The sequence below is a fragment of the Harpia harpyja genome, chromosome 5 (assembly GCF_026419915.1).
Source record: "Harpia harpyja isolate bHarHar1 chromosome 5, bHarHar1 primary haplotype, whole genome shotgun sequence".
NCBI lineage: Eukaryota > Metazoa > Chordata > Aves > Accipitriformes > Accipitridae > Harpia > Harpia harpyja.
Window position 1 is genome coordinate 50,655,561 of NC_068944.1, and position 17,247 is coordinate 50,672,807.

The window sequence follows — 17,247 nt, forward strand, 5'->3', positions numbered from 1 at the left end:
TACAGTAATTCCACATCATCATAGCTGTCCTTTCTGGGAGTAAAGATAAACAAGAAATGGCCTTGATAATATTTAATATAAACCTGACAAACTTTTAAACTGAAAATAATTGTGAGTACAAAGTTGAATCTAATACAGAATTAATTAGGGAATATTAAGCAAGGCAATTCCAAATGAGATATACTGGATACATAGCATTAACATACAGATACCACAGATTTTTTACTGTAGGAGAGAAAAATAAAATATATTTTTAAAGAAAAAAACAGACTATTTAAAAAATACCAACAGAATCAAAGTCTTTAAAGCCAAAACCAAAACCATGTCTTTGGAAATGTAAGGAACAGTAATACGGGAGTCAGTGTTACATTCAATCCATAATCAGAATAACGTTATTGTTTTGGCTTCCTTTTTTTTTTAAATTTTCAATTACCTTGCCTTGTCAAATTGAATTCAGTACATGCAGAATTTATTTACTTTACATGTGTCTTTTATATCAGGCCACAAAAACCCTAAACAAACATATTTTAAAGAAGTGGGCCTTTTTTCCCCTAGGTAGCTCAAAGTCTTGGGCTGGTAATAACATTCTTTTGAGATCAATTTGCTATATTTATCTCAAGAAAGGGTATTTCTGGGACCACATATTTTGTACACCCAGAGAACTGTTTAGTATTATAACTAATAAACTGGGAAGCAATCAATTCATCCAGTTACACGCACTTGGACTACTGTGGAAATAAGCTTGTTATGGTTAAAGGCCTGCATTTCTTAATATTTTCATAGTTTGGGATCCTTTTGCAGGTATTTTATTTATGGCTTTTTAAAACATTTAAAATTACTATTCCAGCTGAGTGCAAATTTGAATGCAAGTTGTGAACAGTAAGAAACAAAGTAAAAGAGCTTCATCACAATCTTTGGCCTACTCACAAGAAGGCCCCTGGCACAACAACTGGCAGAGTCTACATTAACAAACTCTCTTTGAGAGGTTGTAGGGACAGGAGGATCTCAAATGTATTTTAAAGCAAAAAACTCATGTTGCTTAATTAGAGCATGACATACCGTATATCTTTTGGATGCCCTGTAAGTCATCATTAGGTAGTTTGAAGTTGTCAGTTTCCATATACTGGTAAAATGGAGCCATGATTGCAGTGGGATCATTAGAGTGCTCCAAGCCCAGAGCATGTCCCAGTTCATGCACTGCAACTAGAAACAGATCATTTCCTATGAAGAGAAGAAAGGGAAAAAAGACCTTTGAAACAATAAGCATAGTAACAGAAATAACACAAATGGAGGACTCTGCACTTGAAAGACATTTTCACTGAATTTGAATTTTACAAGGTAATGTTTAATAATGTATCATAAGGATAATGTGGTAGCAAAGGCAGCTTTCCATTTTTTTAAACAAGGAAACCATTACTGTTACATATAATATATGATACTCTTACAGACACCATAAGCATAACCTCTTTTAACTGATGCACATGGTTATGTAGGGTTCAAGTGTCATACTTCATGGCCAGGCTTGCGTGCAACTTTTGACTTGAAGTTGAAGTGAACCTGACTAAAAATGTTTGCATCAAGACATAGTTCCACAAGGAAAATATCCTTGCTGTGTGTGGTAAACTTCACAAACTGAGGACTACGTATTTAGGACAAACCCCACAGGGAACTTAGTCATCCAAGTGCTTGTAATCAGATCCCTGCTGATTATTTGTAGATGTTGTCCATTTCTGAATCACCATAACTGAAATTCTAATGACGAAGATATGGGTCTATGCTATCCTTCTCAAAATAGGATGCCCTTATTTATTTCACTGTATAATTCCCTTACAAGTGTAGTTGCTTGCTTAGGTATTAGAACTTTTTGATTTCTGTAGGTCTAAAAAATAAAATAACACACTCGTGTTATAGACTGATTTCACTTTTTTGTTATTCCCTTCTAAAAATCATCTTTTCATCTTTTATTACAGGGTATTAGACACAACTAGAAGTTTTGGCAGTAGAATTATGGCACTCTGTGAAGCAAACACAAATCAAAGCCAATAGGATCATTTCTATAAAAATTTCAGAGCTGGACTTCTATGGTATTAATTTTGTCTATTTTTATTCATCTAAGACTTGGTTCAGCTTATCTTTCTACTAGTCTTTTGTACAGATTCTGTCTGTAGTCAACCTGTCATAATGAGACTATCAATCACATCAGGAGAAAGATTCTGGTCACTTGGAGAGAGTCACATCCAGGATATTGCTCATTTTCACCACCTAGGGATGGGAAGAATCATCCTCCAGAAGTGTGTTCCTGTTCCACTGACAAGAGAAGTATTCTAGATCAGCAGCTTATGCTGAACATCTAACTTTTAGATGGCTGGATTCAAGTGAAGCAGGTGCCACCTACAGTAGGTAGTTTCTTGTTGAAAGAGCAGTATAAATAACAAAAGGCCTATATTGTGGCCTAATAGTTGTATACTGGAACAAGAAAATGCTCAACATTAAGTCTTATCCTATATTCTGTAAGTTTTTTGAGGGTAGACAGTTATTTTCCACTGCTGGCACTTGATCTGGAATTCTAAGCACTATTATATTAATAGTAATAATATTAAAAAGTTGAATTTAACAAAAAAATTTACATATATATAGTTACAGAACTTTGAGGACATAATTGACAGCATTTCAATTTTTCAAGTATTTCCTCTTGTTGACACAAAGAAATAAACTTTCTCTCAAGTATATATGAAAGGGGAAACACTTGGCAGTAGATGTCTTCATGATGTATGGAGCCATGCTGATGTTTGTAGAATAAATGTTTGATTGAAAGCATGGAAACAGTCACAACTAAAACTATGTGCTTAGTTGACAGGGTCTTTTCATGTCTTTCTGATTCTTAATCCGGAAATATGAAAACTGAATGCTCTTGCTCTTTTATTCAGTATAACTGTGTAGAAAAATCATGTCTTTCAAAAATTAATGTGAAATAATGTGCTTTCAGAAATGAGAAGAGCTTATCCTATCATTTATAATTATGTGGTTTCCAGATGAAATATTTTCATGACAATATTTTTTCTTGGATGCAGTTCTTTTTATAGTAAAGCAGATTCTCAATGTGCTGTTGTAACAGGTTTGATAAGCTTGACTGTGCTGGTGATGAATGCTTTTGATACCTGAATCTGCCCTTCTATATGCAAAGCTGATCTCAACATTATCTCATATGAATAATCCACAGCTTCTGTAGCTAACCTCAGCATTGGAAGTGATGCACAGGAGCAACTCTGTAAAGGCTTTCGTTCTGCATGCATAATGGAATAATTAATAGAATTTTAAAAAATGGTAGGCTTAAGATGGAAAGACATGAAAGAGAGAAGATGTTACTGTACTATAACTATTGTACTGTGACATGTCTCACATTATTTTTCAATTCTTTTCTTTGTTTTATGGAAGTTAGAGTTCTAACCCAGGATCATTAGAATGAAATATTTCTTTGTCTGGCATTAACTTACATATTTAAGATGAAACTTTCTTTTGCTTTTCAGACCTTGCGAAAGGCAAATTTGCCACCTAGACCTCTGTTTCCTACATCATAATTAAGAATACTAACAAGTCTAGGTCCTATATTAATAATTGTACTAAGCTTGCCACAGTATTTACTGAACCATTTTCAAATATTTTTAAATTAACAGTATTTGATTCTACCACTATTATTAGGCTGGTCAGTATCAATAGACCAAAGAGTGTTTTACATGTGGTATTCAACCTCTACTGTTTAAGATAGGAGGTCTGGGAAGTGAACTTGTCACAATTTCTAAAATTTCAAGAAACCACAGTTAATAAATAGTTTTGGAAGAGTTTACTGCTTCTCTCTATTTGTGTCAATTATGCAATGCATGAAGAATAAATACATCCTTTAGTTATCAGATGTCACTGAGTTTCCATAAAGATTTCCAGGAATTTCCATATTTTGTTCCATGTTGACCTTGAAGGGGTGTGAATTACATTGTAACAGGGAAATAAACAAAACACTGTGATCTAATGGTATATCTTCCTTCTGGGATCACAGATAATGAGCATACGGTAGAGCACTTCCAGAGTAGTACTTTTAAATGATAGTGGGACTATGTCAGAGAACATGTATTATGCAGGGGGTGGCTGTTTCTTAGTATCTCTTTCTCCCTTTTGCTTTTGGATAGGGGTGATTATGTAAAAAAAACCCCAAACCCAAAACCCACAAACTATTCAGCATCTGACTGCCCCTCTGGACTTAGTCAAAGCCTAAGTCCAAAAGGGAAAAAGGCAAAAGGACTATGAAAAGTAATTTCCACCTCCTGCAATGCAACTTGTAACCATCAGGGGAGCTATTAAACATAGTAAAGACAGAGCAGCACTTGGAGCAAATGAATAAGGGGGGAAGGGAGAAGGTCACAAGAAGGAGCTGGGAGAATAATATTCTTGCCTGAGGTGACAATGATTTAACAGGGAACATATTTTCTACTTGTAGTCAAATAGCCCCATTATTCATAATAATTTCCATCAAGAGTCATGATTGTCTCCAGGGCATCCTGAATTTAAACTGACCCAAATAACTTAGTGCAGTTGAAACTGAGGTTTAAAGCAGTTCAAGATGTGTTGTTTGAGACCAGTGCAGGTAGGACTTACTACTGTCTTAGTTCCCATCCTTTTTCCTTTGCATATAATTAGATTTCTCCAATTAGGCAACAATTACTTAGTCCCTCTTTGCTTTCAGGAGCAGACTTGCCTTGAGCATCTCAATGTTATTGTAACTAGCTACTGAGAGTGCAGAAGGATAACCCTGGGTGCTTGCTCTTTCTCTTCAGGCTGCACAGCATTGTACTTGTGACTGCAAGGTGGATAGCAGGCCAACTTCAGTTCCTTGGCCAGTGGTCAGAGTAAGATGAAGGAGTGTAAAGACAAGTGAACATTCATACCAGCTCAGGTTAGCTTTGTTATCCTACTGACATTGGATATAATTTTTTTAAACATTTTCAGCCCCCACCATAGAAGGAGAGAGTCCCAAATAATTCTGTATTTCAGTATACATTACCCAAGTAGAAACATATATTTCAGTTCACTTGGAAAAATGAAGCACCATTGCAAAACTTTAACAAGTCATGAGTAATAGACTTAAACTACATATGATTATAATGACTTTTAAACTAAAAGTTGCCACTGTAGGTTATACCATGGTGAATATTCATTGTGATAGTCTCAGTTACATCTTGTTATATTTATCTATAGAGTAGTAGAGAAATATTGGAAAATATATTTCACAAGTCCAAAACTTGTACATCTCTGTTCCTGTGTTCCCCATTAGCATGGAGATTTGGAATAGAATAGATACAAGTTCAAAAAGATTGTGATTGTTTTTCTTACTTTATCTCAAGTTTGATTTCACAAGAAAAAAAAAAAGATACTGTGTGTAAAGAACTAAGAAAAAATGGTTATTTTTATACTGACACTATTCTCTGAGGCTATAAACTATTTTAGGCACTAAATCTGCCTGACTTTACAATCACTGCCCAAACTCCAGAATATAAATATGTTTTAATATATCAAATATTCAACAGCCAGCAGTGTGGAGCATGGTGTATGGGGAAGCCTTTCCCTGTAGCTAATATATACACTATTTTTCATATCTACAGATAAACAAAGCTAATATGTTTGTCCACAGCAAGCTATTAAGAAACCCTAGTTCTGAAGATATTAATTCCCATTTTAAATGCTATCTGAGCTTAATTTATAAAAGCAATACCCTAATGGCTTAGCAAGCCTTTGATTCATCACTTGCCTATCTTTTTAATGCAGCACTAAATGACACCTCAGGGCATGTCACTTTGGTCTTCTCCTGGGCACGTGACAGTAACTGCTACAACACATTGTGAGCTCAAGAGTTGTCTGTCATTTAAATGCCATGTGACATCAGTTTTGAAGACTTTCCCATCCAGAGAAAACCAAAAAATCTAGAAACCGAATATCAAATGACAAACAAACTGGAAAACTATAAAAATGTTTTATACATGGACATACACTGTTTCTTCCAAAGACTATTCTACTTCGTTTTTCATGTGATGCACGTAGATGATTTCAGATTAAATCCATATGAATCTCAAATGTAAATCTGTACAAGAAAGACTTTTATTACAGCCCTATTATCAAAAAGACAGTACCTCAAATATCAGAAAATATTACACACCCGTTACCCATGAACTCGTGTCCAATGTATTTAGAATTTGCATTTTCATTATTCTGTTCATTTGTACCATTGACTTATCAAACCAATGCTGCTAATCCCAACTGACTGAAATGTTGCAAACTTTAGAGTAATATTCTTAGACTATACAGCATATAGAGAAAAAAAAAAAAGAAAAAAAAGAAAAAAAAGTTTCATATCTTTGTTATTATTATTATTCTTTCCAGACAGGACAGAATTTTGAACGTGTTATTTCAACACTCAGTGATAAAACAAGATTCTTTCTCTCTCTGACCTTATTGCAATACAGCGGAATTGAGCATATACATTATGTATGCACTTACATAAGCACCATATATGCATATATATGCTATACAGAGAGTATACATGGACTAAATATAATCACAGGCATACTCTTACCCAAATAAAGGTGCCACATTTTCCAGTCTAAGAAATCATATACAGTTGCTTGACATTATCTCAAACTTCTGCCATTGGCACTGAAATTTGGTAGCTTGGTGGTTATGTTGGAAAGAAAGTTTTGCTAAAAGATGGAGCTGAGATGGTGCAGTAGCTTTGAAAAATGAAGAGCAAAACTAAATTTTTGTGGTTTTAAATAAAAATGTATCATATATAGTATACCCATTTTCTGTATGAACTTAGTGTATCTATTTTGTACACTCTGTATTTTAAACAATCATTTTTCAAGAACATATCTATACATTTAGCCTTTTTTTTCCATTATGACAAAAGGGAATGACATAAAAATATGTTTCTTTCACTCTATTATTACATATACTAACATATAGACTAAAATCTTTGCAAGTTGACTTACTGACATATATATACGTGTGCAGACAGAAGGGGAGGTACAGGCAGTTTGTTATATACAAAGTATGTACTAACATACTCTGTGTATAATTTAGTATACCTTCAGCCACATGTGAATATTTCTGAAAAACTACTCTATTTAAAAAAGATCAGCCGATTAGTGTGATATTTAAACTTGTTTGCTTGAAATTTGACAAGGGGATATTCCTACAGGGCAAGACTGTCTTCAGGTGACTCAGTGATCATTGATGATAAGGACATGTGAGTTTAGAGGTGTGTATGTCCTTCCTGGCAGTATTCTACTGTTTCTGCATATTGTGAGGATAATTCAGAAGAAGTCAGGAGCCTGATAAATAACATATTTGAAAGGAGCCCACATTCTTTCATAATACAGATCAGCTTGTACTTTAAAAGGCAAGGACATGCAAAAGGTAAGAATTTCTGCCTTACTACTTAGATTTATTACCACGTACATTCTACAACTTTCTAGTAAATTGCTTGAAATGGGTGGAATTAATTACTTAATGTATTCTTAATTTTTCTTCTAAAAAAGCATGGATGTAAGGATATTTCCATTGTGTTTCTCACAGTTTCAATTACTAGTACTGAAAAATTTCACAAACTATTCTGACTAGTGGATCAATACCAACTTCTCCAAAGAGTGAGAAGTGAAGCAGCTGGAGATGATCCTAGGGGAAGTAAAGAAGACACAAGATCTTACTGCTTCCCAAAAAGGTGTAAATATGACAGTATGTGTTCTTTCTGCAAATATAATGCTTATGGCTTCATTTCATGCTTTGAGGAAACCCTGCTTGACAGTGAATTAACAAATAAAGAAAATTACACTTATGCTGAATCTCTAGCTCCTGGGATTAACTTCTTCATCACTCAGGTCCACTACTGAATTTGTATACTATTCTCAAATGGAATTTTCATTCTATTAGTAATAAAGTCATATCAATTAACAGACTGAAAAGTTTTATTTTGGGTGTTTTCATGGTCATTTTTAGTTAATAACTAATTTTAATAAATTAAAATTATAATGGAATTTTGCATTTTGCTATAAAAGATCTTCATAAATTAATTTCTTTCAGCAAGCTCACACCAGTATAAACATTTGAAAATACAACGGTCCTTCAGAGAGATCTGGACAGGCTGGATCGATGGGCTGAGGCCAATTGTATGAAGTTCAAGGCCAAGTGCCGGGTCCTGCACTTCGGTCACGGCAACCCCATGCAGCGCTACAGGCTTGGGGAAGAGTGGCTGGAAAGCTGCCCGGCAGAGAAAGACCTGGGGGTGCTGGTTGACAGCCGGCTGAATGTGAGCCAGCAGTGTGCCCAGGTGGCCAAGAAGGCCAACGGCATCCTGGCCTGTATCAGAAACAGTGTGGCCAGCAGGAGCAGGGAGGTGGTTGTCCCCCTGTCCTCGGCACTGGTGAGGCCGCACCTCGAGTACTGTGTTCAGTTTTGGGCCCCTCACTGCAGGAAAGACATTGAGGTGCTGGAGCGTGTCCAGAGAAGGGCAACCAAGTTGGTGAGGGGCCTGGAGCACAAGTCTTATGAGGAGCGGCTGAGGGATCTGGGGCTGTTCAGTCTAGAAAAGAGGAGGCTGAGGGGAGACCTTATCGCTCTCTACAACTACCTGAAAGGGGGTTGTAGTGAGGTGGGTGCTGGTCTCTTCTGTCAGGTGTCTGGAGATAGGACAAGAGGAAATGGCCTCAAGTTGCGGCAAGGGAGATTTAGGTTAGATATTAGGAAAAATTTTTTTTACTGAGAGGGTTGTCAAACATTGGAATAGGCTGCCCAGGGAAGTGGTTGAGTCACCATCCCTGGAGGTATTCAAAAAGCAAGTAGATGGGGTAGTCCAGAACATGGTTTAGTGGGCATGGATGATGGTTGGACTCGATGATCTTGAAAGTCTTTTCCAACCTAAATGATTCTATGATTCTCATAACATTACAAATAACCTGGTTGCCAAATAACATTTACGCTGTTTTTCCAGTAGTCTCAATGCAATTACAAATGCTGCAAATACTGTAGTAGCCTTATCTATTTATACGCTTTCCTATCTTATTTTTGTTTCTGTTTTCAGTTGTTGCTGTGGGAACAATAAGCTGAAAAGTATTTAAAACTCCTTTCTGAGGGCTGTGAGGATGAACACATGCTGGGATTGAAGATTTGGATATGTGCGTAGAAAGAACATGTATCACACAATTCTCAGCTATCCTCCATGGTCCTGTCCCCGAGCGTCATTCATGTGAAGCGAATGGACATCTTTCTACCACTCCTGAGTAAGTGCCAGTCTTGGTGACAATAAATGTAAAACGAACTTAATTGTGCATGAGTCCATATTAAAATGAGATCCTTGCTTTTGACAAAAACAAATGTAGGTTTTGCCTTTAAGCCACTCAGCTAAAATGCTGGCATATTAACACTGTGGCTGCTTTTGTTTTGAAGGGATGATTTTTTTTTCTTCATTTACCCTAACGCCCTGTGTGTCCTACTATAAAGAAATACGTGTAATTATTACGAGGAAGGTCAAAGTCGTGCTGCCAATATTCACAATAGATGTAACTTGCCATGGGGCAGAAATCTGAAAGGGTCCTACAGATCACTGAAATCCCCACAACAGAATGTACATAGAATTTAATTTATGTGTAAATCTTGTGTTGGCTCTCTGCAGAGATAAATTTTTACCCTGTGTCAGTTAAACTACTGAGATTAATTATACTATCCTCTAACTTAACTCACATTAAAGCCATCAAAACTAGGTTATTATGCTTACCCTAGTATTGTACCTACCTAACACCTACATATGACTTTAAGATTTTTTGAAGAGAAAGTGACATAGTGTTGTATATATATTTGGAAATTTTATATGAACAGTTTTTCCTTCACTGTTATTTTGCTTGTTTAAATCCTATTAAGAAAAAAGTGTCACGAAAGAATTGTCTATGTTTTTTTTTTCCTTGGACTGGTGATAAAAGAAGTGGGAATTTTGAATCCTAATTGGCAAAGTGATTAGGAGAAGAAACAAAATCTTTAAAAGTTCTCTGATCTGAAAAGCAGATACGTTTTCTAAGAAGACTGCAGACTTCAAAGGGAGACCTGATCCAAGTGTGTACCATATTCTAAATTGAGACAGCTTCAAACTGGGGATCATATCTATGGAGAGAGTGACAGGAAGACAAATCTGCTACTTTGGTTTTACTTTGTTAAAATTTACTTGTATGAAATGCTCTGATCTATTGGATAATCTGCTACTATTAGTGGGTATATCCATACAGCTGTTTGTTCACTCTAGCTAGAGGAACCACTGTAAGCCTCTCTAGCACTCAGAGAATACTCTCAGTTCGGCACTAGTGACTCTTGGCACTTGTCGGCATGGAGGTGCCTCAGCACCCGCTGTTGAGGGGCAGCCTCCGGGATGAAAGACTGCAGAGGGCAGGGCAAAGGGTGCTGGAGAGGCCAAGATGGTTAGGCAGCCAAGCCATCCTCCTGGCCCCCCCGGCAGAGGGAAGCCTATGCAAGAGGATGCTTAAGGAGGAAGATGAAGGCAGGAGTTAGCTGCTCCTGCCAAAGTGCAGGAGAGCTTGGACATGGGAATGTTAGCCAGGGCAGAGGTCAACCCTGGCACACTTTCCCTTCTGTGAGTTAGGCACTCAGCAGGACCCCAGCCTGGGGGTCAGTGGCTGGCACAGGCAGGGAGAAGGGACAGCACCAGAGGTCCCATGTCGGACGGCTCTCAGACCAGAGCTTCCTACTGGAAAGCAGGGACCTGAGTGCAGGGTAACTGGGGGCATGCTGCTCCCACAGCTGCTCTGCCACAGCCCACACTCGGGCAGGTCCGGGACCATTATCTCTCCACCTCTGCCAACCACCATGGCCAGCCCTGCCAGTAACACAAGTGTTCATTAAAAACCAAACAAACCAGCTAAGGACTGACTGTTGGTATATATTGTAGTTGCTAACTCTTCCTGAAGCTCAGGCCCTAATATTTTTACTGCTTCTGCTAGCACTGCTAGCTGGAGTAGAGCTAGCAACATTAATCCAATGTCACTACCATATCTTCAATTTCCTGAATACTCAGTGATAATCCTCATACTGACATTGTATCAGTTCCTCTACTGCATGGTAAGAAAGGAGCTACATACGATTCTTAGAAAAGCGAAACTAAAAGTATGTTTACATATTACCATATTACCAGCTATGCATTCAAAATCTAAGTGGTGCCATCCATTTGTGAATTACCATATTTAGACCAATAGGAGAGTGTTTGTTCTGCCATGCTGAGAGGGACAGGGGATAGCCTACACCAGTAATTACCTTTTCTGAGTGTAATACTGAACTGTTTCCAAAACAGGCATCTCTGCTGCTGAGACAAATTTCTTTGGACCCCAGTTGGTGCTGTTATTTGGAAGTACTTATCACTTCGGTTCTCCTCTAATCTGAAATTGCACGATTCAACATCACTGGTGGAAGTCATCTAGCTACAGAAAACTGTAACACAAATGTCTATACCTGCACCTTTCACAGCCAGTGATGAGAAACAGGTATTTCAGGACATGATTCATCTAGTTTATTGTAGACACCTACTTCAAGATGCAACAAATCTTACCCAGGAAGGCAATATATCTCTCCTCTAACTCTAAAGCGACTCTGTGAGATCAACTCAGATATAAATATCAACATATGGTCAGATTAATTCCACCCCCTCAAGTCTTCTGGCTTCTGACTTAGGTCTTTTCATTTAAGTCAGTGGCAAACCATTAGTTATAAAGGTACAGGATATGGACTTAAGTGATATATCTACTAAACCAGGAAGCATTCATCATTGACTTGAACTAGAGACTTAAACCTGTCCGCTACAACAAAACATTTTGCACAAAACAATATTGTTCTTTTAATTTAGCTTTTTTTTAATTATAATTTTTTCTGTTTTCATCTTTTTTCCCAACCTGATGTTTTTGCTGTAGATGTTTCCAGGTATTGGTGTTAGCTGCTCAGCACTTTTTGAAACCCAAGCCACTTAGGAAGGAGTCTAAATATAGATTAAAAACATTTTGGCCTCAACAACATATGGTTTGAGCATTTGGAAGTGAAGAATTGTCAGGATAAAGCACAAATTCTCTAGGCTTGAGAACACAGATATTGTAGAAAATCTTTCATTAGTTAGTTATAAACTATTCTTGAAAAAGTCATATATAGTATTGCCTTGTATTTTAGGGTTATCTTACATTCTTCTACTTTTGCAACAACAATCCATTAAATTTCTGCCTAATAGATAAATAAATATGTAATTACTATAAAAGTCTTGTCTCATTCTCTCAGGAAACAATGACAACATCCATAGTAATTGGCAACATGATTTTTCAGATTCTGTTTGCCCCTGAAGAGGCAGGGGAAAGGAGAGGGCAGCACAGTAATAATCTAGAGAACATCTTTGGGAAAAGTCAGATTTCCTAAAGCTGCTGTCTTGGCGAAAAAGTCTCCATGAAGTGGTCCTAGCAGCAAACAGAGACTTGAAAGTCTCTGGATCACATGAGTTGGAGTGCTAAGCCTGGTGCCTGCTTTAAATGACAGAAATGCCACTTTTGGTTTAAAGGGACAATTTGAGGATCATAGATAGTTTCTCTTTCCTAAATTATTTCTACTAGCAGATCAGACTGAAAAGAAAAAAAAAATAATAATTTCAAGCCATTAATTCATGAGGTGATTTTTTTTAGTTGTGAACTGATTTCAATTTATTTGCAATAATAAAGGTGATTTTGTCTTTTTTTAACCCAACATGTTTGAGAGTATGGCTTTTCACAAGCTCTCCATAGCAAGTAATCTTTCAAGAACCTGAAATTCAGTCTCTAGTGTGAAATCTCATAGGTCATAGGGTACTATAGTTATTATTAGCATTAGTTTTATTAGTATTATTTTTGTATCATACATTTTAAAGAAATATTGCCTTTTTGTAAGCTGATGGATAACACTTATAAAAAGATGCATAGGGGATAAGAAAAAAAGTACTGGAATATGTTAAATTCTTTCCTTTTTGCCCCCTTCTCTATAACTTTCTATCATGTACAAGAATTATATGAAGCTCTCTCAGATTCAGGACTCAAAATCTGCTGAGCTTCTTTCTAAGAGGAGGAAAGGTTAAGGTAGGAGATAATTTATTTATTTGTTGTGTGTGAGGTGTTACTTTTTTTTTTTTTTCCCTTGTCATTCCCACACAGCAACCATGTGTGAGCGGTTCTGGGGGTCATAAAAATTATCATGAAGGGGATGGCCCACATTTTATGTATGCACTTATTCAAAATACATCTGTTTGCCTAACAAAAAAGCCTTCCCAATGCTCTTTTCTAGCATACTGCAGGGCAAAAAAAGAAAAACACCACAACAAAACCAAAAAACCCCAACATTATTAGTTTCAACTTACTAATAATTTTAACAAACATTTTTCAGTTAAATTTCCCCATATTAACTCAGTACTCTTAATATACCAATATGAGTGTCTGATCAAATGAATCCTGTTTGGCAGAATAAGCATATCTTCATTATTGTATAAACAGTTGTTTGAGACAAAGACATATTTGAGAAAAAAAAAAAAAGCAGTTCTTTTTCTGTGAATGTAGGTGCAGTAGTTGCCAAAATTGTCTGCAAGGATCCATTCTGCCTTTCAGCTAGATGTTTCCTTGGCAGTAAAGTTGATGTAACAGACAATGTGAACTTTCCTCATTTATTTCCATGCAAAGTCAGCCAGCTTCATTTTAACACTTTTCATCAGCAATTTAAGATAGGCTAGCTGATCGCAAACTGAGGCAGATGGCAAATGCAAGCAGTTTGTTCTACTGGCCCCAGTATGTGGGAAATAACCTCCAGTTGCAGTTTGAATGGATAGCTGAGTTTGCAAATTCCCTAACTACTCCACATAAGCTTGCAATGATCTATGTTTACCTACACCGTGATGGAAGCAATATGCAATTTAGTGGCTCAGGCTACACTGCTTTTTTTGGTTTACGACCTGCATCATGACCATCTCTGTTTGGCAATTAAGCCACAGCGTAAATAAAACCTTGCTTCTATAGACACAAAAAGCACAATATAAGATGTGCGTAACAGTCTACATTTCCATTGTTTTAATTAAGAATATCACAAAGTCCATCTTCTTGACATACTCCTCAGCCTCTCTTTCGGTTTGCATTATAATGCACTTGGCAATTCTAGGCCAAGAAAGAAGCCGAGAGCATGATATTGTACACTGATAGTCCCTGAGATGTATTGAAAGCAGCCGGCTAAACACACATGTAGAACGTGGGGCTGGATTCATCCACAAGACTGCTTTCATTGACTGCCAGTGTTTAACAGACCTCCCTTTTAACAACATGCAAATGAAGTGCTTTTCTCAAAGTGGAAAAGGTGCTCCATGAAAGCAAAAAAACCTCCCCCAAAACAATAAAAATAAGGTCATTACCTTTCCAACAGTTAATATTTTCCATCACCTGGCTTCCAGCCAGTAAATGGGGTCTAGCAGACAGATCCTATTCTCCTATCTGTAGAGTCCTATGTCTAATGACTGAGTCCTCACAAGCCAGCAGGACCATTTATGGTTTATTTTTTAATCATTTTCCATCCCTTCAATAACTGAAAGGGACCTTTCTATTCTCAAGTGCAACTTTGCATCTTATGGCAATACTTTCAAGGACACTTTTTATGCAGCAGACATTGAATGTTTCAGAGTTACCATTTTATGTAAGATCTTGGGGTGACTGGATATGGAACAGGTAAGCATATGCACACCAGGCAAGTCTAATCCATGGAAGGTTTTGAAGTTTGAGGACAGATTATCCTGTTAAATTCTATTGGCACAACATGCACTTACTGATGGGGAAAGACTGGTTTGCTTTTTAAATACTGGAAGCCTTGAGGTTTAGCAATAGAAAGTATTAACTGTGTTGACTCCTCAGTTAAGTTGGATTTCAGGGGGAATGGTGAAATGAAAAGAATCAATCGTTATTCCATTTGTCTGCAACTTGCAAAGTTCTTTTAAACATTATCTTGGCATCTTCATCATTGTGCAATGTTATAAATGTAATAGTTGGGTTTTGCCATCTTTTATAATATTGCTAATTCTCTCATTTTGCACTCAAATAGATTCAGTTTAAAATAGAAGCTGTGCTTCCTTAACCTTACTACTACATATAAATAAAGCTGTAACTCAACAGGCTAGGTCTCTTTATCCTGGAAACAAGATATGGACAGAGGTCCATAAAGTTATGAATGGCATAGATAAAATTATTAGGAAATTACTTCCTCACAATATGGGCACCAGTCTACCTAAAGTGAATTTATCAATGGCAGGTTCAAAATTCAGAAAAAGGTAGTTTTTCAATGTGTATAGAACACATTGTCACGGGATGTTGTGGATACCAAATGCTTACATGAGTTCAAAAAGAGATTACACCAATTCATGAAAGGAAATCCCTCAAAGGCTATTAAACACAAAAATATGGCCTGTGGCTCAGAAATTCAATGAGCCACAGATTGCTGGAAGCTAAGAGGGAATATGCTAGGGTTTTGTTGCCATATGTTTGCCCTGCTCTTATTCTCTTCCCTAGGTATCTGTTAATAGCCATAACTGGAGATAGGATATTTTGTAGGATAACCTTTGATCTGAACCCATGTTGGAAATTCTGTGTTTAAAAGTATATACACAAGTATAATACAATACAAATTCAAAGAAGATATTAATCTTTTACATATTTATCCTAGTACAGAACTGGAAAACAAGCATGTGACAACTGGAAGGCCACACTGTTTGGTTACAGATCAAATTTGATATTGATAAGAGCTTATTAAAAAAATATATATTCAATTAAGTAAGAGCACTATGCTTTATGAAATTAAAGTCATGGTAATGTAATACAGAGCTTCCTTTAATCTGAAATACTTGGCTTTCTTTATACCTAACCATAGCATATGACATGAGCATGGTTTGAGACACAGCGCTCCCTTAGGAGACTTAGTTTTCACAACTCCACTGGTTCATATTTCCAGCAGCATATATCTCCTGCACTGTGTCAACCACACTGGCAGCCAAAAGAAATTTACTACAAGTTGATCTATGCAGTTCAGAGATCAGGATTTTCATAAATTTTTCTTGGCTGCCAACACAGTGCCCACAGCAGAATCTATGCACTAACTGGAGTCCAAGCACATTATACTAGATACTCTATTTGCATCATGTCCAAGAAGCTTTTACTTGACAATCGACAAACAGCATGGTACAAAGTGACAGGTTTGGGTTTTTTCTTTTTATTGGCTGTAAAACTTGAATAATTTTTTGAATGCTGGAGAGTTAACAAAAAAATTACTGAATTCTTGAAGTCTTGGTTTTGTTTTCGTGAGAACACAGCTTCATGTATATACAAGTTACAAATATTCCACATGAATGTAAGCACTCTGCGGCAATGCTCTCCTTCTTACATTTAAATGTAACTGTACACTAAACTCATCTATTGCTTCTGTAATGGAGTTTCACTTGCTATTATTTATTGCATATTCTTTGATGGAAGAACTGGTTTCTGTAGAATTTTGGTATGGTATAGTAGCTGCCTTGGTAAATTTCCTACAGAGGTAAAACATCATGCATTTTACTTTGATTTCTATTTCTCTTGCAGATACGAGTACTAAGATGAGTATCAAACTACATTACTGATCTGCTGTGTTTATCTAAGGAAAACTTAAACTTTATATTGTCTGCTACTGGAAGACACAGTACTATGGTCAGATTTTAGCCAGTAATTGTTACATTAAGAATCATGTCTAATGTGCTTGAAATTTAAGATCCCAAGAAATCCTTGTTTTCCCCAGGAGCTACTTCTAAATCTTGCTCTGTTTTAAAAAGCTGCACTTGTGTAAGTAGGTCAATCTTAAATTAATCTAGTTAAAAGCAGTGCACTCTCCATTCAAACTGGTTTAACACTCCTTTAAATAGGCTTAGATGTATTCAGTAATTTCCCAGAAAAAATAGCCGCTTTAAACAAGGTTTAAACTAACTTAAGTGCATGTAGCCAGACAAATGTGAAATCAATTTTGATAAACCAATGCAATTTTTGAAATAGAAGTAAGAGTTTATGCTTTAAGTTAGAGATGTTTACCTTCTGACAGATAGCAAAAATGTTTTCATACACTCTCAGGTGAAGAAAGGAAATATCTAAATTAAGA

The 17,247-nt window shown here is 36.6% G+C and overlaps 1 protein-coding gene across 1 annotated transcript in view; it reads right to left on the minus strand.

Annotated features, from left to right (window-relative positions):
- The window catches only part of MMP16 (matrix metallopeptidase 16), a 191,714-nt gene that overhangs the window by 56,754 nt on the left and 117,713 nt on the right, over nucleotides 1-17,247 (minus strand). Inside the window, exon 6 of the mRNA XM_052788098.1 lies at nucleotides 1,060-1,221. Coding sequence (XP_052644058.1) covers nucleotides 1,060-1,221 — 162 coding nt within the window. The remainder of the gene's footprint in view (nucleotides 1-1,059; nucleotides 1,222-17,247) is intronic.